General features: G+C 45.7%; 1 protein-coding gene and 1 long non-coding RNA gene across 9 annotated transcripts in view; both read left to right on the forward strand.

Annotated features, from left to right (window-relative positions):
* Nucleotides 1-4,184, forward strand: part of ARHGAP19 (Rho GTPase activating protein 19) — an 83,372-nt gene extending 79,188 nt beyond the window's left edge. For all 8 annotated transcript variants that reach the window (XM_082423758.1, XM_082423759.1, XM_082423762.1 and 5 more), the window contains one exon: nt 208-4,184. Coding sequence is in view for 1 of the 8 variants with exons in the window: in XM_082423759.1 (XP_082279885.1) it covers nt 208-212 (5 nt within the window). In the remaining 7 variants the exon portion in view is untranslated. The remainder of the gene's footprint in view (nt 1-207) is intronic.
* A 13,027-nt stretch (nt 4,185-17,211) lies between these two features.
* LOC309642434 lies at nt 17,212-21,758 on the forward strand. The gene is made up of 2 exons (XR_014253198.1): nt 17,212-18,203; nt 21,331-21,758. It is a non-coding gene; the product is annotated as an uncharacterized lncRNA (long non-coding RNA).
* The last annotated feature ends 4,710 nt before the right edge of the window (nt 21,759-26,468 follow it).

The raw sequence follows: 26,468 nt of genomic DNA on the forward strand, positions 1-26,468 counted from the left end.
TAGTAAAGGTAGCTGTTACTGCCATTAAGATGATTTAATGAACTGAGATTAGAGCAAGAGGACAAAGTGGTGTTTACTTGGTAGAGAGTAAGCAATTCTCCCTCAGTTTATAGAAAATAATAAGTATAGATTTCTCTAGCTTTTGGGTGGAATGTTTGCAAAAATAAATATTTATAAATGTGTTTAATGCTCCTTTTTCTCTTTCAGCCTAGGATTCCTCTGAAGGATCCAGAGGTTTCCTGTTGTCCACCCGGAATTTTCTCTTTTGTGGGCCAGGTGCCATTACCGCTCACAGAGAAGCTTGGACTTGCAGCTTGCTTGCTGCATGTTGAATTGTGAAAGCCAACTAATCCTGTGACTTGACTGACGCCTCTTACCCCACTCAGTGGGTGACATCGACAGACTCTGCCTGCTGAACCAGTGCTAGCGACTCTGTCTCTCTCTTTTAAAGAAAATGTTATGGGGAAACCACTAACCAGCCACATCAGCCTAGACAGCCCAGTAGATGAGTAGAACCAGGCAGACTCCTGTGCTCATTCCACGTATTTGTTTAGGCAGATTCGATTTTTAAAACATTTGAAATCTGTGCTCAACTGCCAGTGATGTTTTTAAAAAGTGCTGTCAATCCTGGTGGATTGATGTTATTTTTAACTGATAGCTTGGGCTTTTCTCTATTTTGATAGTTTTGGGGGATATTTTGGTTATTGTTTCTTGTTTATTTGTTGTTTGTGTATTTTAAGAGGTAAAAAATCAAAGTGGGCTCTAAGCCAGATGTCTTTCCTCTCTTTTTCACCTTAAGCTTTGGGAAAGCTCTTTATCTTATGAGGCTTTACTCCTCAATACCTATTTGTGTCCAAAGAATTTATAGCTTTCCTGGAAATTTTTTATTATTTCTTGGGCCTGAGATTGTAGGTATTTGGCCTGCAGTATCAAAAAAGGAGAATTCAGAATGATACAATATTTAAACAAATAATATTAAACTGTGGCCCTTCTTCCCTCCCTCCATTCTCTCTCCTTTCCTCTCTTCCCCTTTCCTCAGTGATGTCAAAATGGTTGTGTGGTTGCTGAACTCCTTTCCTTCATTCAGTTCCCTCTCGCTTAAAACATCTCTGGTGCCAGTGTGGTGCCAGTACTTCTGTGACAAATCACTGGGACTCAAGGAATGTCACCAACAGCTCACTTGAGGCTTGCTGAAACTCCTGTATGTAGTGGAAGCTCTGGAGAGGGACTAGGATGGGGCTGGCTTTATGGCCAGGACAACTCTTGATGGGTGGGATTATATTGCATCCTTCTAAGGGATCAGGTGTGCAGGCTGGACCGTCTCCTGAGAGCCAGCTGGAGTCAGAGGGAGGAAGTGAGCATCAGTCTCCACAGGGCTGAGAGATTTAAAGGAGAGAATGCCCTTATTTGGAAGCAGTTGTGGTTTATCACCCATGTTCAAGGGCGGCTGCTGGCCCACCCCTCTCCTTGTCATGATGGGCATGGGGAGCAGTTTGGAGATGGGCTGGAGCTTTGACTGGATTGGGATGTTCGCATGTGTCTGAGGTGAGCAGTGGGATGGCTCTGATCTAGTGTGGGAACTCACTGCCCAGGGAGCAGCAGGGGCAGGTGGGAGTGTTAGTCTGTGCCTGCTCTGTTAGGTGTGTAACCTTTCTCACCCTGTGTGCCGGAACTGAGTCAGGCCTCAGCGCGGGGCGGGGGCGGGGGCAGTTGCCCAGCAAACCATGACTTGCTGACCTATTTTTAAACAGTTGAAATGCTGTGTTGTTGCTGAAACAAAAGATGACTCTGTGTAGCACAGTTTGGTTTTGCATCCGGATGTCAGTCCTGGCTTCCATATTTTCTGTTTCTTCTGCTGCTGTAACAGCAGTAGTAGAGAAAAATGTAAAATTTGGCTGTCCAACTTGATAGATTGTGAACAATAGATGGTTAGGAGTATAAAACTGCTCAGAAGCCCCTTTCTCTAGAGCAGTTTTATATCATTCTTAAAAATACTTATTTGCAAGTTCCTTTGTGTAGGGTTCTTCTATTTGACTTTTTTGTTATAAAATTCCTTGCACCAGCTGTCAGTGAGTTCAAACAGAGACCCCTTTTGGTATGACCAGGCTGAAGTGTGTTCTCCCTTAACTTGATACTTGCTTGCTTTATTTGTCTAAGTGCCTCATTCCGTAGTGGTGTGGTCTGTTAAACATGGTCTGGCATAGGTGGAGAGAGCAGAGCAGTGACCGGATACCTCCTTGTCATCGAGTTTGTTCTGTGGTTCTATTTAAGGGAGGTAGCTGAGATTTCGGAGACTTTCTTTGGTTGAATGCAACTGGTAATCCAGGCTCGTGTTCCGGGGCTGGGGTGGTGAGAGATGTCTGTCACATGCTTTTATATAGCTTGCCCCCTTGGGCAGTTTATTTGTGTATTTGGGTATGTGTGTTTCATTAAAGTATTTATTAAATATGATTTCCCTTGCTGTAAGGGTATGATAGGTCTTTTCCTTCTTTTTTCTTTTTTAACAGAAGCTGTGAACTAGTTGGAATCCAAATTTGAGAAATAAACAGCGTAACCTTCTGCCTTATAATATATAACTGTTCTAATCCTGTGGAATCTTTGCAAAAACAAAAACCCTTTAGCATTTGCTACAGAAGGGTACTGTTGCCCTTCTGACTTGGTGGGCAGATATTTTTGAGCCAGTATTTAACAATTTTTGAAATCTATAATATTTTAAAAATCTGTTTTCTATGTTTATTTTTTGTGTTGGAACAATCTCTTTGGAAATGCCTCTTGTTGCTTTTAAAATTTCATTTCTTTCTGGGGTCGGTTGCAATGGGTTTTGATGTGATATCAATATGGGGCAGTGTATTTATGCCAGAGGGCTCAAGCATAAAAAATGCAGACCACTTCCTTGATTCAGATCTGTACTGGGTGAGCTATACTGGTTGAATCAGTGAAAACCATGGGCACTGGAGTTTCTAACCTTTTACAATGGTGGACTTTTGCACTGGGACCAATGAATCTGGTTTGAAAGACTCCATTGCAGCAGTGAAAGAGGATTAAGTGATACTGATTGTACCTGAGTGCCAAAACATATTAAAGGAGGTGGTATCTAATGAATCATAACTGAATCCACAGTTGATCCTCCACAAGCTCATTACCCTGAATGTCTTTCCAGAGTTAGGAGTGACGAGGGGGTACCCTTGGGAAATGGAGTAGTATAGAGTTAACTGCGCTGACCACTGGGTGTTCCAGAGGTGGCTGTTTTGCTGGCCTGTAAGAAAGCCAGTGGTTCCAGAGTGTCAGAGCAGGGCCGTTCTCTCCTCTGGAACAGCAGTGTTTCTGTTCAGCTTTTCTCACAGAAACCTATGTTAGGATACGGTTTAAAACACTGCCTTCTAGGAGAACCTGTGGTCCCAGAGTGACTAGCTGTGTGGCCATGCATAACTGGGGAAGCCATCTTAGGAATGACTTCTCTAGACTTTATCTGCTTCCTTCATACAGGGCCTCGCACAGATGCTTGAAACGGACGGCTCTCATTCTGAAGTCTTTTCTAAATAGAACTCCTTTCCCCAGGAGAGAGCCTCGTCCCTGCCCTCCTGCATCTGGAAGCCTTGGTACTGAAGACAGGACCTTGATCCAAACTGGATACTAGCAATTGGCAGGATTGCTCTAGAATTTGGGGAAGATTTGGGTTTCTAAGATGCACAAGCTTTTCAGACCAGTGGTAATTAATCCAATCTAAAACTCACTATAGGAGAGCTGGCTTTCCTAGACAGGTAATGCTGAACTCTTTCCACAGGTGGAGAGTGGATGGGTGGGCTAGCAAGGAGGTGGAGTAAGTACTTAATAGCCTGAGTGCTTGGGTTACCATGGAAACTGGAGTGTGCGTGGCCATAGCAGGTGCTAAAGAGCCATAGAGCACTCGCCCAGACATGTTTGGGGACCAGCAGAACTGTTTGGGAAAAACACTCCTGCCCCAGGGTCCTTTCTTCTTAGCAAGGATTGCCTTTTCGCTCTCCCCAAGCCTGCTCAACAACAGAAACAAGGTTTCTTAACTGTCTAACCATTTTTTATTTTTCATTCTTATTCAACTATATCATATATATATTTATATATATATGTAACTGTAAAGAAACATATGCGTTGTTTTTCTTTTATATTCATGTAATATTCTGAAATTAAATTTCTTTTGTTTCATATCTATAGGCTTTGACTGGTCTCTTAATTCACATTTGACTGATGGATTATTATTATTTTTTAATAAAGTTATTTATTTTATTTTATTTATTTTTGGCTGCGTTGGGTGTTTGTTGCTGCGTGTGGGCTTTCTCTAGCTGCGGCGAGCGGGGGCTACTCTACGTTGCAGTGCGTGGGCATCTCATTGCGGTGGCTTCTCTTGTTGCGGAGCATGGGCTCTAGGTGCGCAGGCTTCAGTAGTTGTGGCACACAGGCTTAGTTGTTCCGCGGCATGTGGGATCTTCCGGGACTAGGGCTCGAACCCGTGTCCCCTGCCTTGGCAGGCGGATTCTTAATCACTGCGCCACCAGGGAAGTCCCTGATGGATTATTTTAAAGAGAGGTTGTCTCTTAAAAATTTTTTTTTGAGTTTAATTGAGCTATTATGATAGAGGTTGCCTCTTGTTCTGAGGAATATGAAATCTAAGAAAAGTACGTCTTTGGTTTGTTTTCCAGCTGGGTGGGTGGGTTCAGGGGGAGTAGGGCTTTTGGCTGATAGGAAATGGGATTGGAACCTCCGGGAATTTTGAGCTTCCTGATTTCCCTTGGCTGAGTCTAGAATGCTTTGCACAGATTTCAGTTTCACACATAATCTTTATTTCCTCGTTTAAGAATAAGGAGTGATATTTATAGTAACAGTAAAAACCAAGTGACATTTTCATCTAGGCCAGCAAGTTGTAGTGTTTAGACAACTCTGGTTGAAATGTTGTTTCTGCCACTTATGTATATGAGCTTGGGCATGTTCCCTCCTCTGTAAGGTGGGGATAACAATATCGTCTCAATGATGCCATGCTCTCAGAGGTAAGGACTTAGCATAAAAGATTTTAATCTGGAGTCTGTGATTGTGCTTCAGGAATCTTTTGCTCCTGTAATTCTGTGTAAAATTTTGTGTATGTTTGAATTTTTCTAAGGGAGAGATTTCAGAGCTTCCACAAGAATCCCAGAGGAGTCCTTGACCACTAAATACTGAGAACCACTAGCCTTACACAGTGCCTGGCAGATGGCAAGTATCCATTAAATGTTAATTCTTTCTCTCTCTGCCAAGGATACATTTTATAATCAGCAGCTTATTGATGCTGACATAGTTATTTTTGATAACAAAGGAATTATTTAAATTCGGAATAGAAATAAAAACTCTGCTGCTGTCTTTGCTCCATTACCTGCCCATGTGCTCCTCTTGAGCTGTGTTAGCTCCCTAGGTGCTGCTTAGACTGTCCCTTTTCTCCTCATCCCCTAAGGACCAACTCGTATTATTTACTATAGAAGAAGGAGCCAGTTCTGTTCTTTTAGAGTGAAATGTGGAGTGACTCTTACAGAAAGGAATGAAGAAGCAGACGTGCATTAAACAGTGGGAAGTGGGGGACTTCCCTGGCAGTCCAGTGGTTAAGACTCTGCGATTCCAGTGCAGGGGGCGTGGGTTTGATCCCTTGTTGAGGAACTAAGATCGCACGTGCCGCGCGGTGCGGCAAAAAAACAAAGACAAACAAACAAAAAAACAGTGGGAAGGGGTGATGGGAAAAGAGAGAACTGGGAAGAAAGAATCTTCCTTAGTTTACCCCCTTCCAGGGCCTTTGTGCCCTGTGGCGGGCTGCCCACTTTTGCTCCCACTTACATTCCTGAATTAGAAGCATGCGGCGGTGGGGGGCGGGGGTAGGAGTGGTGAAGAAGCCTGAGCCCCAGGCTAGAGGGTCATGATGGGACCATCAGGCTTGTTTAGATGCTTCTTTTAAGTCACAGCCTCTTAATTTCCCCATAAAAAGCAAAAACAGAAAGCAAAAATTGGGGTTGAACAATGGCCAAGTCTTGATCCAAGTTGATCATTAATATCTTATCCTTTATCTGCAGCATCCAATGCCCAGATCCCCAGAGACTTCGACCTTGGAACCAGCATGGAGGTTAGCAGGAGGGGCCCTTGTTGTCATTGTTAGCTTTCCCCTTTTATTCCTGGAAATCAGTCTTTTCAATGCCTTGGTACTGAGGAATGCTTAATTCAGTAGAGCCATACTGGTGGGCAACAGAGAAGGGAAACAGACTGCCTTAAAATTGTGAGCACAGAAGCCATTTCTCAATATCAATGTATAGAAGTGGGGGATGCTTTTTTTTTTTTTAAAGAGATTGGAGTTTATTTATTTATTTATTTATTTACTTATTTATTTATTTATTTATTTATTTATTTATTTATTTTTATTTTTGGCTGTGTTGGGTCTTCGTTTCTGTGCGAGGGCTTTCTCTAGTTGCGGCGAGCCGGGGCCACTCTTCATAGCGGTGTGCGGGCCTCTCGCTATCGCGGCCTCTCCTGTTGTGGAGCACAGGCTCCAGATGCGCAGGCTCAGTAGTTGTGGCTCACGGGCCTAGTCGCTCTGCGGCATGTGGGATCTTCCCAGACCAGGGCTCGAACCCGTGTCCCCTGCATTGGCAGGCAGATTCTCAACCACTGCGCCACCAGGGAAGCCCGGGGATGCTTTTAAGAACTCCTTTTGCGCATGTACTTCCCAGTTTTCCAATAGTGGAAGAGGAATATAGTATGGACTCTAAGGAATTCATGTCTGTGAATGAGAAATGAATGCCACAATTTATTGAGTGCTTATTATGCACCAAGCTTTGTACTAGCCAATTAATTCCTTGTCTCATTAAAGTTATACATCTCTGAAGTATTCTTATCTCCAATTTTACAGTAAAAGACACATATGAAGAGTTTAATGTATCTGTTGTCAACTAAAAAGTGGTAGAGTCAAGGTTAACATGCAGGGCTGCCCGACTTTAGGATCCGTGGTCTTATGCAGGGGTTACACACCCCAATGTCTACAGGAACCAGGAAGGAAATGTAAAGTCATGAAAACGACAACCACTTCAAGAGATTTAAAAACACGTGGGAGCCAAACACAAGTCCTCCACAGTCGGGATCTGGCCCATGAGCCCCAAGTGGCATCTGCACACTGTTGTGCTGCTTCTGGCTGGGTCCCAGTTCTGCCCAGGACGTTCTCCAGAGCTGCTCAGTGCTGGCTCTGGGATGACAGCAGCTGTGTGACTTCCAGGAATGGTGTTCAGACACAGGAGGGTGGGCGACCACTGAAACACACCTCCCTGCGCCCCCCTGACTGCTGGGCACTACTCAGGGAGAGTCTCCTCATTTCTTTGCTCTCCCATATGCACTGCCCAATATGGTAGCCTCTGGCCACATGTGGATATTGAGCATTTGAAATGTGGCCAGTCTAAACTGAGATGTTCTCTCAGTGTGAAATACACTCAGATTTCAAAGACTTAGTAAGAAAAGGAGAATATAAAAATGTCTCAATAATTTTTATATTGATTACTTGTTCACATTTTGGATATATTGGGTTAATAAAATTATGCCATTAAAATTAATTTTATCTCTTTCTTTTTATCTTTTTAATGTGGCTGCTAGAAAATATTAAATTACATATATGACTTATATTACTATTTTCCACAACCCCTGGGGCTCTAATCCTAGGCTGTCCTTTCTCCCCCAGAACCTATTCCTCAACTCCATCAGCTTCTGTGGCCACATCTTTTCTTTTAGTCCTGAGACTGCTCTGGAGAGAAGAGGGGAGGACAGAGGAAAAGCAGTGACAGGTTTATCCTTTGGCTTCTCTGGGATTGGCTCCTGCCATTCATGGCTGGCTTTGGGAATCCTTAGTGTGATCCAGCTTACTGGTGTGTACCAGTGGGCTGCCGCCCTGGGGGCAGTGGGGTTCCTGCAAGGGCACTTTGTCAGGGTGTATGCCAAACACTGCCTCTCTCCCAGAGGGGTGCTGCCCTTTAGTGTTTGTCCATGTTGTGATCCATCAAGATATTTTTTAAGTTAATGAATTCACAGTAGGTAGTGTGTGTGTCCTGTATTTTCATATGGATGAAAATGTAGCTATGAAGTGTGGAAACTGAAATTTGTGGGTATTAAGAAGGCTTTTTCAAAAAAAAAAAAAGGTTAAATATAAGGCTACCATATAATGCATCAACCCCACTCCTAGATATATACCCCAGAGAAATGAAAACGTGTCTACACAAAAACTTGTGCACAGACCTTCAAAGCAGCATTATGCATCGTAGCCAAAAAGTAGATCCAACCCAAATGTCCATCAACAAATAAATGAATAAACAAAATGTGGTATAGCCATGCAATGGACTATTATTCAGCAATAGAAAGGAATAAAGTACTAATATACTGTATGACATGGATGAATCTTGAAGACATGCTAAATGAAAGAAGCCAGACACAAAAGATCACATATTGCACGATTCCATTGTTATGAAATATCCAAAATAGGCATATCCATAGAGACAGAAAGTGGATTCGTGGTTGGTTGCCAAGGGCTGGGGTGGTTGGGAGGAAATGAGGAATAACTGCTAATGAGCATGGAGTTTCTTTTGGGCATGATGAAATGTTCTAAAATCAATTGTGGTGATGGTTGCACAACTCTGAATATATTAAAAAAATTTAATTGTACATTTTTAATGGGTTAACTGTATGGTATATGAATTATATCTCAGTAAAGTTGTTATTTCATTTTTTAAAAAACCCACTGGAGTAAAACTGACAAGGTCTAATGAAAAAAAAAAATGGCTTTTTCTATTCCTAGATGCAGGGAACTACTGAAAGCAGAAAAGGAAGCTGTGCTAGTCAGAAAAGGATAGAAAACATTAAAAATGTAACCTCCCTCCTCCATGACCCACTGTCCTGGGCATAAGGACCCATTAGTCATTCTGTTCAGCTTGGAGACCCAGGGCCAGGGCCTTCTGCCTCTCCCTGATGAAAAGCCCCTGGGATTTAGTGGAAACCTCATGCCCTAGTAATCCAGCCTTTATGAAGTCCTTGAATGTAGCTGAAATTGACCACTAACGAGGGGTCTTGTACTGCAGCCACTTCTTGAACACTTGCTGTGTGTATTGCGTTGAATGAACCAGGAAAGAGGAGGAGAGTGGAGAGGAGAGGATAGTCCTCTTCCTGGTCTCTGCTTCCCTCTCCCAAGTCTGCTCTTTCCAGAGGAATCTGGAAACCATCTGGTTTGGAGGAAAAGGGGATATATTTAGTCTGAAGCAGAGACAGACATAGAATCAGAGCCAGTCAGATCTGTTTGGGACTTAGCAGTAATGGTGCCCCCTCAGGGTCCTTGTGAGGAGGGAAGGGGGTCTGAGGACACTAGGTTCCCCACGCCCGCTTCAGCCAGGGAACTCCCTTGTCTCTGGCTTAGAGTAAGATTTTTAAAAATCAGTCCTGAAAATCATTGAACTAGCTCACAAACGATGTTTTACAGACAGAAACAGAGATTTGGAAAGATGGTGACTTGGGGCTGAGGTGATCCATCCAGTGAGTGGCAGTGAGAGGCAGTGCGGAGACCTGAAACCATCTCTCTTTTAAAATCAACTCTCCTAAGTGTACTGTTGGATAAGTTTTGACAGGTGTAGACATCCCTGTAGCTCACGCCCCAGTTAAGAGGTATGACCTCCCCATCACTCCAGATAGTTCTCTTGTGCCACTTTACAGTCAGTCCCCCTGTGCCTGCCCCAGGCTACCATCTCGTTTCTATCACTGGAGATTATTTTTGTCACTAATCCCATCTCCTAAATAGTAGTTAGTGTGTTGGCTCTGCCTCCTTTCACTCCCTGGCTGACTGTATCTGTTTCGAGGTGGAGGAGGGAGGACGCTTGTTTCTGTGTTTTTGGGACCCATGGCAGGAAATGAGAAGAGTGAGGCTTTTGGAGACCCGAGTTCCTTGAAGTCAGGAGCTGTTCTTCATATTCTGTTTCTACAGCGCCTCATACAACACCTGGCACAGTGGAGGCTCTTAGTAAATGTACTGAACTGGATCAGACCTGTCCAATAATAGAAAGATCATCTGTCGGGGAAGCTGTTTGGTTCCTTCCTGGATGAAAATGTGCTGAGAGTGGTGGTGCCTGTCACTAAGGAACACAGGAGAACTTGAGCTTTCCTGCCTTGAGCGATAGATGCAAGGGCAGGAGCTGTGTCCAATCATCTGGGTTCTGCCCCTGTGACACAGCGCACTGGGAGAGACAGTGGATTCTAATGTGATGTGGGAGGTGGCAAGGTAGAGCTGAGTGCTGTCGAAGCAGAGAGGGGGGCACAGAGTCCAGCTGAGAGATTTGGGGAAGCTTTTCTGGAGGGCACATGAGAGACCAACCATGGCGCATGTGATATAACTGCTCTGAGTGGGAGGATGGAGTATACGTGGCCCCTGAAGTTGCTGTCATCATAAGATTCTATAAGTAATAGGCTTGTTGAATGGCCATAAGTGCCCACAGGTAGCCACACAAATTTGTGATTTGGGTCAGAAAATGGCCTGATTTTCTCCAACAATGTTTTGCTTCCTGGAAACAGCAATGGAAATGCATGGATGGTTGGGGGTGAAACATTTTGGGCCCTGCAGACATGAAGAAAGGCAGAGGGGCAAGGAAGCATCTGGTGTCTGTGAGAGCCATGAAAAATACCAAGTGTTGCAACACAGAGCACAAGTAGAATGCATATGTAGCTGGTGGGAGTGTTATATTTGTTCAACCACTTTGGGAAAAATCGGCAGTGTCTGCTAAAGCTGGCCACCTAGCCTATAAGTCAGTTATTCCACTGATATGTCTATACCCAACAGAAATATGCTCACCAACAGTCTCGTACTGGAAGGACCCAAATGCCCATCAACAGTACAATGGACAGATGCGTGGTGGATGTGACAGGTGGAATAAGGCCACCGCCCAGATGTTCACATCCTGTGAATATGTTATCCTACATAGCAAGGTGGAATTAAGGTTGCAGATGGATTAAGGGCTTAATCAGCTGACCTTAAAGAGATTATCCTGGATTACTAGGGTGGGCCAAATGTCATAAGATTCCTTAAATGTGGAAAAGGGAGGCAGAAGGATCAGAGTTGGGGTGATGTGATATGAGAAAGAGTCATCCAGTCATTGCTGGCTTTGAACATGGAAGGGGCCATGAGCCAAGGAATATGTGTGGCCTCTAGAAGCTGGAAAAGGCAAGGAAATAGATTCTTCCCTCAAGCCTCCAGAAAGAATGTAGCCCTGCTGACACCTTGATTTTAGCCCAAGGAGACCCATTTCTGACCTCTGACCACCAGAACCATAAGATAATAAGTCTGTGTTGTTTTAAGCCACCAAATTTGTGGTAATTTGCTACAGCAGGAATAGGAAAGTAATACAGTGGAATTTTGAATACTACACAGCCATGAGAACAAATGGTCTATAATTACATATAACAATATGGCTGAAAACCAGACATAAAAGTGCATACCATATGATTTCATTTATATAAATACAAAAATGAGCAAAATGGGGCTTCCCTGGTGGCACAGTGGTTGAGAATCTGCCTGTCAATGCAGGGGGCACGGGTTCGAGCCCTGGTCTGGGAGGATCCCACATGCCGCGGAGCAACTAGGCCCGTGAGCCACAACTACTGAGCCTGCGCGTCTGGAGCCTGTGCTCCTCAACAAGACAGCCCGCGATAGTGAGAGGCCCGCGCACCGCGATGAAGAGTGGCCCCCGCTTGCCGCAACTAGAGAAAGCCCTTGCACGGAAACGAAGACCCAACACAGCCAAAAATAAATATAAAAATAAATTAAAAAAAAAAAAGAGCAAAATGTATCTATGCTACTAGAAAATAGAGTGCTCACTCTCGGGTGGGAGTGGATGGTGGGCAGTAATTAATGGTAAGTGGGAAAGAGGAAATTCTCAGGTGCTGGTTACAGAGGTGTGTTCAGTTTGTGAAAATTCATTGAACTGTACACTTATGTGTGCTTTTCTCAATGTATATTATACCGTAATAGAAAGTCTGTGTGTGTGTGTGTGTGTGTGTGTGTGTGTGTGTCTAGTCCAGATCAGCCTGGACTAGATTTTGAGGGGCATGAAGGAAATTATTTTTAACTGCGTACTAATGATTTAAGGGTTTAGCTCTTAGAGAGAAGGTGAAAAGACTGGGGCAGGGAGGCCCAGGGACACTTCCTGGAGGTACTGCATAGAGCAGAGTATGTCAGGATGGGGGTCTGGGGTGCTGTGGAGCAGACGTGGACATCTTGGTGGCCCAGAGTTCAGTCATCCCGTATGTATTTATTGGGCTGGTGATGGTTCATGGGGAGTCCTCAGGGATGTCAGAGTCATGGGCGGGGGGATGAAAGGGTGGGACTAAGTGGTCCAGGAAGGTAGTACTGATGGAAGCGTGGAGTTAGATGAGAGGCAAAGGAGAAATTGAGGCCCTGGGGGATGGGCAGGGTGGGTAGAGTGTGTTTTGGGAGAGCCAGGCCACACTTAAGGCACTGTTTCCCCAAAACGACTTTTAGGTGGTACTTTGGATGAACTCTCCAAATTTTATAGTGTTTATTTTGATGTGCAACAGAAAAATATAACTTGTACACTGAATTTATAGATTCTTTAGTGCCAGGCTAAAGTGTATATTTGAACTAGTGTCAAATTTAAAACTGTTGAGTAAGAAATAGAAAAGTGGCCGGCCTGTGTGACAGAAATACAGAGGTTTGCTATGACTGAGGTTTGGTCAGCATTACTGTGGGCAAGGTGGTGAAGGGGAAGAGAATAGGATAGTTTCAAGTACGGGGAGAGTTTCTCCACAATAGAATGGGGGTCACAGGATGGAGGGGGTGGCAGGGGAGAAGGCGAGACCTGACCATAGGAGCTGAGAAGAACAGGCCTGGTGGCTGAGCGGGGTTTTGTAGAGCAGTGGCTCTGAACTTGACCATCAGAATCGCTTGGAGGATGTGTTGCAGCATTGCTGGGCTTTTCCCCTGGAGTTTCTGATTCAGTTGGTCTGTTTGAATTTCTAACAAGTTCCCAGGTGATGCCGATGCTGCCGGACCAGGGGCAACACTGAGAACTGCTGATGTAGAGGTGGCAGTGAGTGAGCACTTTGTGACCAGTCGTGGGTGTGGAATGCAGGGGCTGGAAGGGAGGGGCAGCTCCCTGCGGGAAAGGGAGGAGCCGGTGTGTGGAGTGGGAGACATCTAGGCAGAAAGGCAGATTCGGTCTTGCCTGGCAGGGTGCAGAGTGAGCTGGTGCTGGGTGCCTAGTTGGTGCCAAGGGTTGGGGGCTGCCCAGGAGGGCCACAGCTGGAGCTGGTCCTCCACAGTTAGGGACCCTGATTACTCAGCTAAGGCACCTGCAACTCAATAATGTGGGAAAAGAGAAACAAATCAAGAGCCTCTGTTGGTGCTCAGGGGAGGCCACCTCCTCTAGTTTTCCTGGCACTTTGATCAGCCAGGAAACCAACTGTGTTTGAGAGGAAGGAAACCAACTTCTATTGAGCACTCACTGCGCCTGAGGAGTTTTATATGCCTTATCACATTTAATCATCAAAATCCCATGATTTTGATGATTAAATGTGATAAGGCCCTGAGAAGTGAAGGGACATGCTCGTTGTTGTCTAGACAGACCTGGGATGCAATCAGCCCTGGGCCTGGCTTGTCTGATTAAACCTCCCTGCTGCTCTCCCTGCTCCAATACTATCATTTCAACATGCAATAAATATAAAACCAATATTTAATTATTATAAAAAATTGTGAAATATTTTACATTTTTTTGCATTCAGTCTTCAAGATCTAGTATGTTATGTACACCTACAACACATCTCATTTTTGATAAGCCACATTTCAAGAGCTCAATAGCCACCACATCTCACTACACTACTCCACTGAGCTGCCTTCGGGGATAAGACTGTCCAGGTACATGTGCCTGTAATCACCATTTCGGGCACCAGATGGCGCAGGTGACCGTCCCCCAGTTAATGCCTTAGGAGTTAAGAGATCAGGTGGGTGGGAACCTCTCTTCAATCTCCGTCTTTATTTGTTTAAATTTTAACCAGAAGTAAGCTGAAAAGATTCCATTATAAACTTACTCTAGAAATAAACACATGTAGCTGGGTCCGTGTGTGTCTGGGGCAATTGAATAACTGGGAGTTCTCCAAGTTAGTATCCATGTAAAATATAATGTTTATTAAAGGTAAGTAGTAAAAGCATGCTAATTTAAAGCTTGTACATATGTTAGTAAAACAATAGTAATGGTAGCAATTGTTTAGAACTTAGGCAAACAAAAGGCTTTTTTGGTGAGGAGTATTCTCTCATTGACATTCTTTAGAACTGCAGGTATATAGTGATAATAAAAAGCAGATCAACTCTTAGTTGATAATTTTTTTAAACATCTTTATTGCAGTATAATTGCTTTACATTGTTGTGTTAGTTTCTGCTGTATAACAAAGTGAATCAGCTATACGTATACATATATCCCCATATCCCCTCCCTCTTGCATCTCCCTCCCACCCTCCCTATCCCACCCCTCTAGGTGGTCACAAAGCACCAAGCTGATCTCCCTGTGTGATGCAGCTGCTTCCCACTAGCCATCTATTTTACATTTGGTAGTGTATATATGTCCATGCCACTCTCTCACTTCGGCCCAGCTTACCCTTCCCCCTCCCCATAGTTGACAATTTAAAAAATCCTCCGTGGACAACTGACTCCCTTGTGGCCTGCATCCAAGGGGAGCTGGTCCAACCATCACATCCTTGGTCTACCAGTGGTACCTGCTATCCTAGGGCTTTGGTTCTGTTTCAAGGATGGGGAAACTGAGCATAGTGAGGCAACTTGCCACAATTCACATCCCATGGGTGCTGATGACCAACCTAGAACTAGAAGTCAGGTGCTCTAGACTCCCTGTTCAGTGCTCTTTTCGCTGTGCCATTCTGTTTGAGACATGGCAGTTGCAGCCATACTGTTTCTCATATCCCTTTGTACATGAGAAAAAAAAAACCCTGAACTTGACACAGTGGCCAAGAGCCCAGCCCCTGCAGTGCCATTTACAGGCTGGGCCCAGTGGGCCTCAGAAAATTGTTGAGTGAATGAGGAAAGAAAGGAAAGAAATGCCCTCCAGACATTTTAGAAGCTTATCATTCCTGGAGGTGGGGGGACCAGTCAGCCAGCTGTCTGGTGGTAGATTGATTACACTGGACCTCTTCCATCATGGCAGGGCATAAATTTGGTCCTCATAAGAATAGACACTTATTCTGGATATGGATTTGCTACCTCTTCCTGAAATACGTCTGCCAGCCCAACCATCTGTGTGCTCACAGCAAACTTCATTCACTGTCCTGGTATTCTTTCTACATAGTATTGCTTCTGACCAGGGAACACATTTCAGAGCAATGTAAGTGCAGCAACAGATTCATACACATAAGAATTCACTAGTCCCAGTACATCCCATGAAACCCAGAAGCAGTTGGCCTGATGGAACTATGGGATGGCCTACTGAAGACTCAGTTATGTTAACCAGTTGGCCTGAAAAGTTGGGGTTCTGTCTTACGGGATGCACTATGTGCTTTGAATCTGTGGCTGTTTCTCCGCAGTAGTCAAGGGGTGGAAATGGGAGGGTCTCCTCTCACTGTTACATCTAATAACTTACCTGCAGAATTGTTTCCCCCTGTCTGTGTAACTTTGAGTTCTGCTGGTTTGAAGGCCTTAGTTCTGATGGCAGAAGGCTTCCATCAGGGGGACACCACAATGATTCCATTGAACTGAGACTGCCACTTGGCCATTTTGGGCTCCTCAAACCAAAAAATTGGGAAAATTGGGTGCTGCTATGCAACGGGGCAGAAGAACTATATCTGCAACTTTGGGGCACCTCTTAGTACTTCCGCATAAATTATAGAAGTTAATGGAAAACTATAGCAACCAATGAAAGATGGGGCCACTGAGGATTCAGATCTTTCAGCAATGAAGGTTTGGGTCACTCCGCCAAGTAAAGGACCCTGACCAGCTGAGGTATGGGTGGGCAGCGAAGGGAACCCAAATGAATGAGTAAAGGAAGAAGGCAGTTATGAATATCAACTGTGGACTTGCAACCAGTCGCAGACTGGGGACTGTATGTGGCAGCCACGCACATTGTTTCCCTTTACTTGCTCTGTGTGTTTGTTAGTGTATTAACTAATTTCTTTGCTCTCCTCTTTTCTTCTTCTTTTATATATGGATATTATTGTAAGTTCACTTTACAAATGTACTCAAGGGGGACTGGCATTGAATTTGAGAAGTAGTCTAAACCTTTCAGGGATGGAAGCTGTGACTGTTGGCCAGACATGGATACAGTGACTCTTGGGACTTTGTCCATATGATTCAATTTATATAAAAGGTCTAGAAGAGGTAAATCTATAATCAAGAGAATGCACAGAAAGTAGATTAGTGTTTCCTTAGGGCTGGAGGCAGGGCGTTGGGGAAAATGGGCAGTGAGTGCCGATGAGTCAGGGGTTTCTTTCTGGGGTGATGAAAATGTTCTAAAATTGAGTGTGGTGATGGTTGTGCAATTCTGCAAATATACTAAAAGCCGTTGAATTGTACACTTTAAATGGGTGGATTGTATGGTATGTAAATTATATCTCAATAAAGCTGGTTTAAAAAAAAAAAAGATATTCAGAGAAAAATCTTCTCCCTACTTTGTTCCCCCACTTCCCCATTCCCTTCCCCAGCAGTATCCATTATTATCAATGTATTGTGTGCGTCTGGAGATGACACACAAACACACACACACATAGCGTAGTTTTTATATAGGTTGGTAGTGCACCATACAAACTATTCTGTACTTGCTTTTCTTTTCTTGATTCTATGAGCTACTCACAATCCTTTGAATTCATTGCCTTTCTCACTTAATTTTTAAAAAATTATTTAAACTTTATATATTTAAATTATATAAATTTTAATTTTTTAAAATATACCTTGGAGTCCATTTCACATTAGTATACAGAGAGATACCTCGTTCTTTTTAATGTCTGCACAATATTCCATTGTGTGGGTGCATCCTGTGGTTGGCTGAATAATGACCCCCAAGAAGATAGCCACATCCTAATCCCTGGAACCTGTGAATATTACTTTTATGGCAAAAAAGAACTTTGCCAATGTGATTAAATTAAGGCTCTCGGATGGGGAGAGTGTCGTGGCTTATCTGTGTGGACCCTAAAGAAGAGGGAGATGGAAGATTTGACACCAAGAAGAGGAGGCAGGTGATCACAGAGGCAGAGTGATGTGGCCACAAACCAAGGGACGCCAGCAGCAACCCCACCAGACGTTGGAAGAGGCGAGGAAAGAATTCTCTCTTAGAGTCTCTGCAGGGATCACAATCCTGCCATTGCGCTGATTTCAGTCCAGCGATACTAGTTTCAGACTTCTGGCCTCCAGAACTATGGGAGAATAAATTTCTGTTGAGTTAAGCCACCAAGTTTGTAGATTTTGTTACAGCAGCTACAGGAAATGAATCTTCACACTGATGGATATTTAGATTATTTCTAATCTTTTGCTTTGCAAACAATGCTGTATTAAGTTGCCTTGAACATATGTCATTTCACATGTGAGTGAGTAAATCTATTAGGTAAATTATAGAAGTGGAATTGCAGGATCAAAGAAATTCAATGTTCTGTGTTCGTAATTTAGTTCTGCTGCTCGTGTCCAAAGAGCATTAATTCACTTTGGATCCATGGGGCAAGCTCCCCTACCTTGACTTTCCCCAGTGTCATTCAAGACCCAGCTTAAAAGATACGTTCCCCAAGAAGCCTTCCTCTCACAGACAGAGCTCTTTGCTCCACGGCTGAACTCCCACAGCACCTTGAATTCATCTCTCTCTCTGATCAAATTGCACCATGTTTATATGACTATCTCTCTCGGAGATGGTGAGCCCCTTCCACGAAGGGCCTGGGTCTAATTCACCTTTGCATCTCCCAGGCTTGGCGCAATGCCTGGAACATAGCAGGGCTCAGTAAATAGATGGAGGGCATGGAAGAAGGAAAGCTGCCTCTATCGGGGGCTGAGGATAGATGGCTGTACTAGGAGGTCCACCCTGACTGGATAACGCCAGGGCTCAGGCAGCTCAGGGAACTAGGCAGAGAGTTCTGGAATTGCGGATGCTGCCATTGCACCGCAGAAGATAGAACCGTTCCCTGAACCTGGAAACCCATCTGTGCAGGTTGTATATTTTGTATATTTGAGTGAATGTGAGGCCAATGATTCACTGTGAGGAGGGAGAACAAACCTGAGGACGGGCAAGACAGGGAGTCCCCGGGTTTCAGCTCAAATAGGAAAACCTTGGGTGGAGGTGTCGGTGGGCAGACCTGACCATGGAAGGGAGCGCCTGGTGATCCTTCCCTTTCTGTTTCCATTGGGCTGTTTCTGGAATCTCTCACTTCTTTTTTCTTTTTTCTTTGGCTGTGTTGGGTCTTCGTTGCTGCGCGCAGGCTTTCTCTAGTTGTGGCGAGCGGGGTCTACTCTTTGTTACGGTGCAAGGGCTTATTGTGGTAGCTTCTCTTGTTGTGGAGCATGGGCTCTAGGCACGCGGGCTTCAGTAGTTGCAGTGCATGGGCTCAGTAGTTGTGGCTCGCGGGCTCTAGAGCGCAGGCTCAGTAGTTGTGGTGCACGGGCTTAGTTGCTCCGCGGCATGTGGGATCTTCCCGGACCAGGGCTCAAACCCGTGTCCCCTGCATTGGCAGGCGGATTCTTAACCAGTGCGCCATCAGGGAAGTCCCTCTCTCACTTCTAAGGAAGCCCTTTCTCAGTCTGCCGCATTAGCTCAGGGCCACTTTGGCAAACGTGGGAGAGGAAGGCTGTGCACCGGGCCTGCCCTGGGAAGCCAGCAGGGGCCGTGGGGATGCGCCACCTCCTGTCCTGAGAACCCCTGCTTGCTGGCCACACGTGGATATCAGCTGGCTGTGTGCATTAGATTTCCACAGACTTGTTAATGTAGCTTCCTCCTTTCATGAAATGAACCTGGAATTTAAGGTTTAGCTCTCAGGTTTTAGGATGAACCACGTGTGGAAATCTCTTTCTTCGAACACCCAGTGCTGGCAAAGGTGCAAGGAGATGGGGGGGGGATGACTTTTTTGTGAATGGTAGTTTGGCAATAAGTATCAAGCCTTAAAAATTTCCCTTTGTATTATCATTAATTTTTTTTAGGTGTGATGATGTGGTTAAGATTTAAAAGAGTCCTTTTTTTGTAGAGATACATACTGAAATATTTATTAGTGAAATATACGGCACCTGGGATTTGCTTCAGTATAATCCAGTGGGGGTGAGCGGCGTGGGTGGGTGTAGCTGAAGCAAGCTTGGGTTGATTATTGCTGAAGCGGCTGGATGAGGGGTTCAGGGCGGTTCATTATACTGTTATCTCCACATTTATATATTAGAAAATTTTACCGTAATACAAAGTTAAAAAATAAAGTCCCCTTTGACCCAGCATTTCTGCTGTGGCGACGTCAGTCCAGCCTGTATCATATCTCACCGGGCTTTTCTGTTTTCATTCTTACCCCTCCTGGTCCAGAGGGCTCGAGCCTTGTTTGAGTTCCTCAAAGCCCTCAGGGCTCCCCCAGGCCCTCTGGGTCAAGGGCAATCTCTCGGCTGGCTGGCTGTAACCACTTCCTTCTCCAGCCCATCTCAGTGCTCTCTGCCCACCTGCCACCTAGGCTGTCAGATCCCAGAGCCTGCAGGTGCCCTCTGGCCTCAGGGCCTTTGTCTGGAAGCTCTCCCCCTCCCCCAAGCCCTTGTCCGCATGGCACCTACTCTGTATCCAATGTCAGGGTGAGCATCGTCTCAGGGACACCTTCTTGGACTCCCAGCAGAGTCACGCTTCTCTGTTAATCCCTCAGCATCCACATGGTTCCTTCACAGCTCTCACTACTCTGGGTGATTATTATAAACTCTGGTGATTCTTGGCTTTTCAGTGATGTCTGCCTCCCTCACTGGACCATGGACTCCTGGGGAGTGGCTGTGTGGCTCACCATCACACCCCAGAGCCAAGCACAGGGGCCGGCACATAGTAGGCATTCATTATTTATTTATTTTTTAAAAATTTTATTTATTTATTTATTTATTTATTTATTTATTTATTTATGGCTGTGTTGGGTCTTCGTTTCTGTGCGAGGGCTTTCTCTAGTTTTGGCAAGCGGGGGCCACTCTTCATCGCGGTGCGTGGGCCTCTCACCATCGCAGCCTCTCCTGTTGCGGAGCACAGGCTCCAGACGCGCAGGCTCAGTAATTGTAGCTCACGGGCCCAGTTGCTCCGCGGCATGTGGGATCTTCCCAGACCAGGGCTCGAACCCGTGTCCCCTGCATTGGCAGGCAGACCCTCAACCACTGCGCCACCAGGGAAGCCCGGCATTCATTATTTAATGAATAAATTAATGCACAAGGAGGGCACATATTGGGAAAATCTTGGATGAAAAGAATGTATGACATTCTGGGCAAACCCTGCATGATACATTTGGCTTGCTGAGAAGGCACAGCTGGAAATGTAAGGTGGGGGCCAGAGCACAGGGGCCTGCTGGCCACATCAAGGGGACTGGTTTGGATTGTTCAGATCCAGGCGCCATCGAAGGTGGCAAATGGAGGAGTGACGTGTGCTCCAGGCAGCCCCTTTGGCCGTCCATGGGGGGAAAGGAGAGCCAGGGGTCCGGCAGACTGGATGGGCTAACACTGGGGTCCTGAATAGGATCATGAGGCCTTGAGCTGAAATCAGGGTGGTGGCAATGGGGGTGAAGGAACAGAGTCAGTGTTTGCGGCAATTAATCCAACCCAGCAGCTCTCGGCCCTTCTTCCCTAAAGAAACAGCACATCTGTACAGGAGGGATGGGAAGAGAGCCCCAGAGGGGCCTGGTGGCGATACAGTGTGTTCCACAGACACATCTTGGATCACTAAGAGTTTTGCAAATGGCCCCTCCAGAGGCGGTCACCAGGAAACGATGATACAGCCCTGTGGCTTGGGGCAGGGCAGGGCCCTCATCCCTCTGGCCAGGAGCTGTGGAGATAGCAGAGCCTGGCCCTTGGCTTGTTACGCAGGAAATCTCTCTCCAGCACTCCTTCATTTAGGGCTTGCCTCGGGGCCAGTGGAAGGAGCTTGGGAGACCCTGGAGCCTGAGAAGCCACTTGGGCCTCTGCAGGCCTCCTGGTTGGGACCTCAGCTGGAGCCGGAAGGGGCTGCCATTCTGGATGAGCAGAGATGGCGAGAGCTGGGTGTGTGCCGCCCATCAGGAACGGGTTGCCCTGGGACCTGCCGCACTTCTGCTGTCCCAGCACGTGTGTCATACTTTCTCTCCATCCCATAGGAGGCTCGTAATTGGTCGCAGAGATGGAGAGCAGGGCAGCCAAGTCACCAGCTCTTCTCCTCATGGGAAGTCGCTGTGGGGAGGCCAGATGGTTGGGAAGGTGCCGAGCAAAAACCTATATAACACCACCAGGAACTTCCCTGGTGGTCCAGTGGTAAAGAATCTGCCTTACACTGCAGGGGACGCGGGTTTGATCCCTGGTCAGCGAACTAAGATCCCACATGTCGCGGGGCAACTACTGAGCTTGCACACCTCAACTAGAGAGCCTGTGTGCCTCAAACTACAGAGCCCATGCGCCCTGGAGCCTGCGCGCCACAACTAGAGAGAAGCCCGGGCACCGCAACAAAAAAGATCCCTCATGCCTCAACGAAGATGCCACGTGTCACAACTAAGACCTGATGCAGCCAAAAAAATATATATATATATATACACACACACACACACACACATATATATGTATATATAAATATATATATAGTTGTCCCTATATTCAGTGTGGACTGAATGCTTACTCTGCACCATGCCCAGTGTCCGGCTCTGTAAATGTTCCTCGTTTCATCGGAGCTAGGTCCCCTTTCTTTCTCTCCCACAGAGCTCTATTCTTGTCCTGTACAAGACTTCACATCGTAATAGAGATATTCATTCACACGTTTGTTTGTTTCATATCTGTCTTTCCTGCTAGACTATACACTTCCTGAGGGCAGGGAGGGGTCTCTTTGGCCCCTTCTGTGGCTCCGGCACCTGACACACTGCCTGGTACGTAGTTGGCATGCATTAAGTATTTTTTGGATGGATGAATGGTCCTCACAGCAGCCCAGTGAAGCAAGTACTATTATTTCCCTCATGTCAGGCTGGGCAAACTGAGGCATAGAGAGGTTGGGTCATCCAAGCCACAGAACCAGGAGGTGGCACCAGGGCTCAGACTTACACAGTGAGCAGCCCAAGGTGGGGCATGTGGCCCAAGTTTGGCCAAGAAAACTCAGGCTGGGGAAAATGTGACCCTTGTCCTTTTTGGCCCTTGACTGTTGGGATATGAGACTAAGGCTGCTGATGGCTGTGATTCTAGCCTAGTGATGCAGCTGGTCTGAGGGCATGGTGTCAGAGAGAAGCAAAGATGAGAGAGAGAGAGATGAGAACCGGTACATGTCCTGTGAAGCTTAGGCTGGCCTGGCTCACATCCCTTGTCCTTGTGATGGAGAGCTCCTATGAACATGATGCTCAGACCCATCCCCACTGTCGGTGTAGTGGAAAGAGAGCTGAAGACGACTTGGGTTTTGGTTCCGACTCTACCAGTCACTCAGTGTATGACAGAGAATTTCCTCACCATCTCTAGGTCTCAGCTTCCTCAGCTGTAAAATAGGCATAATCATTTCCAACTCTTAGGATGGAAGTGGGTGTCCTGAGAAAGATTTAAAGTTTTGGGATTTGGTGCCTGGTATCTGGCAATTGCTCGGAAGTGTTAACTGCCTGCCTCACCCTTGTAGGTGGCTTTTGGCTACATGTAACAGAAAACTCATCCAGGATCAGCTTAAACAATGAGGGCTTATAGTACGCCCACTATGGAAAACAGTATGGAGTTTCCTCAAAAAAAATAAAATAGAACTACTGTATGATTCTGCAATTCCATTTTTGGATATTTATCTGAAGAAAATGAAAACACTAACTCAAAAAGATAAATGCACCCCCATGTTCCTTGCAGCATTATTTAAAATAGCCAAGATATGGAAACAACCTGTGTCCATCAAAGGATGAATGGACAAAGAAGATGTGGTATGTATATACAATGGAATATTATTCAGCCTTAAAATAGAATGAAAACTTGCCATTTGTGACCACATGCGTGGACTTTGAGGGCATTATGCTAAGTGAAATAAGACAGAGAAAGACAAATACTGTATGATCTCTTATATGTGGAATCTAAAAAAACCCCAAGACCTCAATCTCATAGATACAGAGGACAGATTGGTGGTTGCCAGAGATGGGGAAGGCGGACCGGTAGGGGTAGGGCGAAATGGTGAAGGAGGTCAAAGGGTACAAACTTCCAGTTATAAAATAAATAAATCACGGGGATGTAATGTAGGGCATTGTGACTATAGTTAATACTACTGTATTGCATATTTGAAAGTAAGAAAGTAAATCTTAAAAGTTCTCATCAGAAGAAAAAAATTTTGTAACTATGTATAGGTGACAGATGTTAACTAGACTTATTATGATCATTTCACAGTGTATACAAATACTGAATCATTATGTTGTTCTCCTGAAACTAATATAATGTTATATGCCAATTATACCTCAAAAAACAAATCATAACAATGAGGGCCTTTATCATTGCAATCCACAAGAAAACCGGGGGCAGGGCAGTTCCAGGGTGGTGAATTCAGAATCTCAACAGCGTTATCAAGGATCTAGGTTCTTTCTATCTTTCAGCTCTGCCCTTCTCAGAGTGTCACCTATTTCCCTCCAGGCCATAGGATGGCTACCCCAGCTCCAGGCATCAGCCAACATAGGTATTTCTTCCTCATCTTCCTTTGAGGAGAGTGAGGAAAACCTTTCCAGCAGCTCCCCAGTAGCTGTCCCCTTAAGTTCCATTGGCTAGAAATGCCCATTGTTAAATCAAGCATTGACAAGGGGAATAAAGTACCATGATGGGTTTTGAGTGATTAGGAAATACTCCAAGGGGGTTTGAACAAAACTGGTTTTGTTAACCAGGAGGACGGGGAGAATGGCTGTTGGGCTGTGTCTACTGTGTTTGTTCACTGAGGTGGCCCAACCGCCTTGCTCAGTGGCAGGTCCAGAGCGGGTGCTCAATAAGCACTCACCGGATAAGCGACTGTGCAGTGACCCTCTGCGCTAGCCTCGGAGTCGGGTGAGTGGAGGCGATGCCTCAGATGATGGGCCACATGTCTTTAAGAATCATTCCAGCCGTGGGGGAAGACTCGGAGGTTCTTTAGGAATGGGCGCGGAGAACTGCAGCGGAGGTTTTGGCTCAGTGGGGCCAGAGGGCCAGGTTTCCACGGCTGCCTCAGTTCAAGGGAGCAATCCTGGTCCAGGTCCACCCCCGCTGGCCTGAGGAGCAGGCAAGGAGGGTGAAGGGGAGGGGAGCAGGGGGAGAGAGTCGTGCGGCTCCTGTATGGAGGACCCCAAGTGCTGCAGAAGGCTCCCTTGGGCCACAGCATGTAAATGGGGGAATCAAGCTCCCTTTTCTTTTCTTTTCTTTTCTTTCCTTTTTTTTTTCTTCCCTTCCTTCCTTCCTCCCTCCCTCCCTTCCTTCCTTTTTTTTTTTTTGCCATGCTGCCAGTGAAAGCACCGAGTCCTAACAACTGGACCTCCAGGGAAATCCCAGAGAGAGAGAAAGCACCAGAAGAGCATCAGGGGTGGAGGGAGGGGGAGGGGAAGCTCGTGAATTGGGGTTTAGTCCTCTTGAGTTTGGGGTGTCAAGCAGGCAGTCAGATGGACAGGTATGGACGTAGCAAAACTTCACAAGCTCTCCCACCCCCAGGACATAAGGAAAGTTTGGGGGAGACTTTTCTCTCCTCTCTGTTTTCCCTCTCTGGTATTGTGAGCCTGGGGATGCATCCTTTAAATGGAATAATAACAATAATAATAATAAGTACCGACTCCTTACCCTGAGCCAGGCTTTCTTTTTGAAGACTTGACAAATTTCAGCTTGAGGCCCCATAACAACCCTAGGAAATAAATACTTACAAGCCTCACTTTACATGTGGGGAGACAGAGACCCCGAGACCATCGGCTGTTACCCCAGGTCAGGGGGCAGAGCCCAGGTTTGAAGCCAGGCAGCCTGAACCAGAGCTGTACTCTTAAGCACAATCCCCCAGCGGCCTCCCGGGCACGCTGTTGCTTGGCAGGGACTGTGTGCTGGGACACCCGTTGCGTAGACTGACAGAAAGCTGTTGCAATCCTGACCCTGTGATGGCACATTACGGTGGCACAAGGATTTTAGCAGAATTCACATTAGAGGGTTTGGGAGCCAGAAGATGAAACTTGACAGCTGACAACAAAGGCGTCCGAGTCTTATTTTCTGCACTCAATGTGGGTGAGAACCTGGCTGTCATGTTGCCCGGTCCTGCTTCCCTCTGTGACCCCAGGCCGAGCTCAGCTGTTGTAGCTCTGTGAGCCTGTCCCTGTGGGCGGGCTGCGTGCAGAACCTGGGCTTCAAAGGCAGGGAGGAGACACATGGCAGCACGGGGCTTTGCAAAAGGACTCCAAGAGGGAGAGGTGAGGCAGGCCCAGCTTCCGGCCGCCTCACTCCCGAATTCTCCTTTGTTAATTCAGATGAAAGGGTTGCTTGACCAGAATATGCTGACAGTCAGGATGGCTGCAGCTTTCTTTCGTTTCAGTGTTTTTTCTTGCTTTTTAATTGTATTCAAAACAGATACAGAAAACTGCAGGAGACAAATGTATATATAGCATAATGAATTATTATCAGGTGACCACTCTGGTCAATTAGTACCTAGGTCAAGGGTTCCAGAAGCCTCTTCATGTCCTGTCCCAATACGCAACTCCTTTCCTCTCCCCCCAAAAGCTCTTATCCCAACTTTTATGGTAATTACTTCCTTGCATTTCTATATAATGTAATCAACCATGGGCACCTTCTTTAATCTGCCATTAAAGTTAAATGGCAGATTAAAGAAAATTAAATTTAAAAATTTAATTGTAGTAAAAAATTTCAAAAAAAATTCTTTTTTTAAAAATTTATTTTTGGCTGCATTGGGTTTTTGTTACTGTGCCTGGGCTCTCTCTAGCTGTGGCGAGCGGGGGCTACTCTTCGTTGCGGTGCGCTGGCTTCTCATTGCGGTGGCTTCTCTTGTTGCAGAGCACGGGCTCTAGGCACGCAGGCTTCAGTAGTTGTGGCTCACAGGCTCTAGAATGCAGACTCAGTAGTTGTGGCGCACAGGCTTAGTTGCTCTGCGGCATGTGGGATCTTCCCGGACCAGGGCTCGAACCCGTGTCCCCTGCATTGGCAGGTGGATTCTTAGCCACTGCGCCACCAGGGAAGCCCAAAAAATTTCAAAATTTTTGAAAATTAAATTTAAAAATTTCATTGTAGTAAAAAACATAACATAAAATTCACCATCTTAACCATCTTTAGGTATACAGTTCACTAGTGTTAAGTATAT

This window comes from Balaenoptera physalus (assembly GCF_965194825.1).
Source record: "Balaenoptera physalus genome assembly, chromosome: 14".
Lineage (NCBI taxonomy): Eukaryota > Metazoa > Chordata > Mammalia > Artiodactyla > Balaenopteridae > Balaenoptera > Balaenoptera physalus.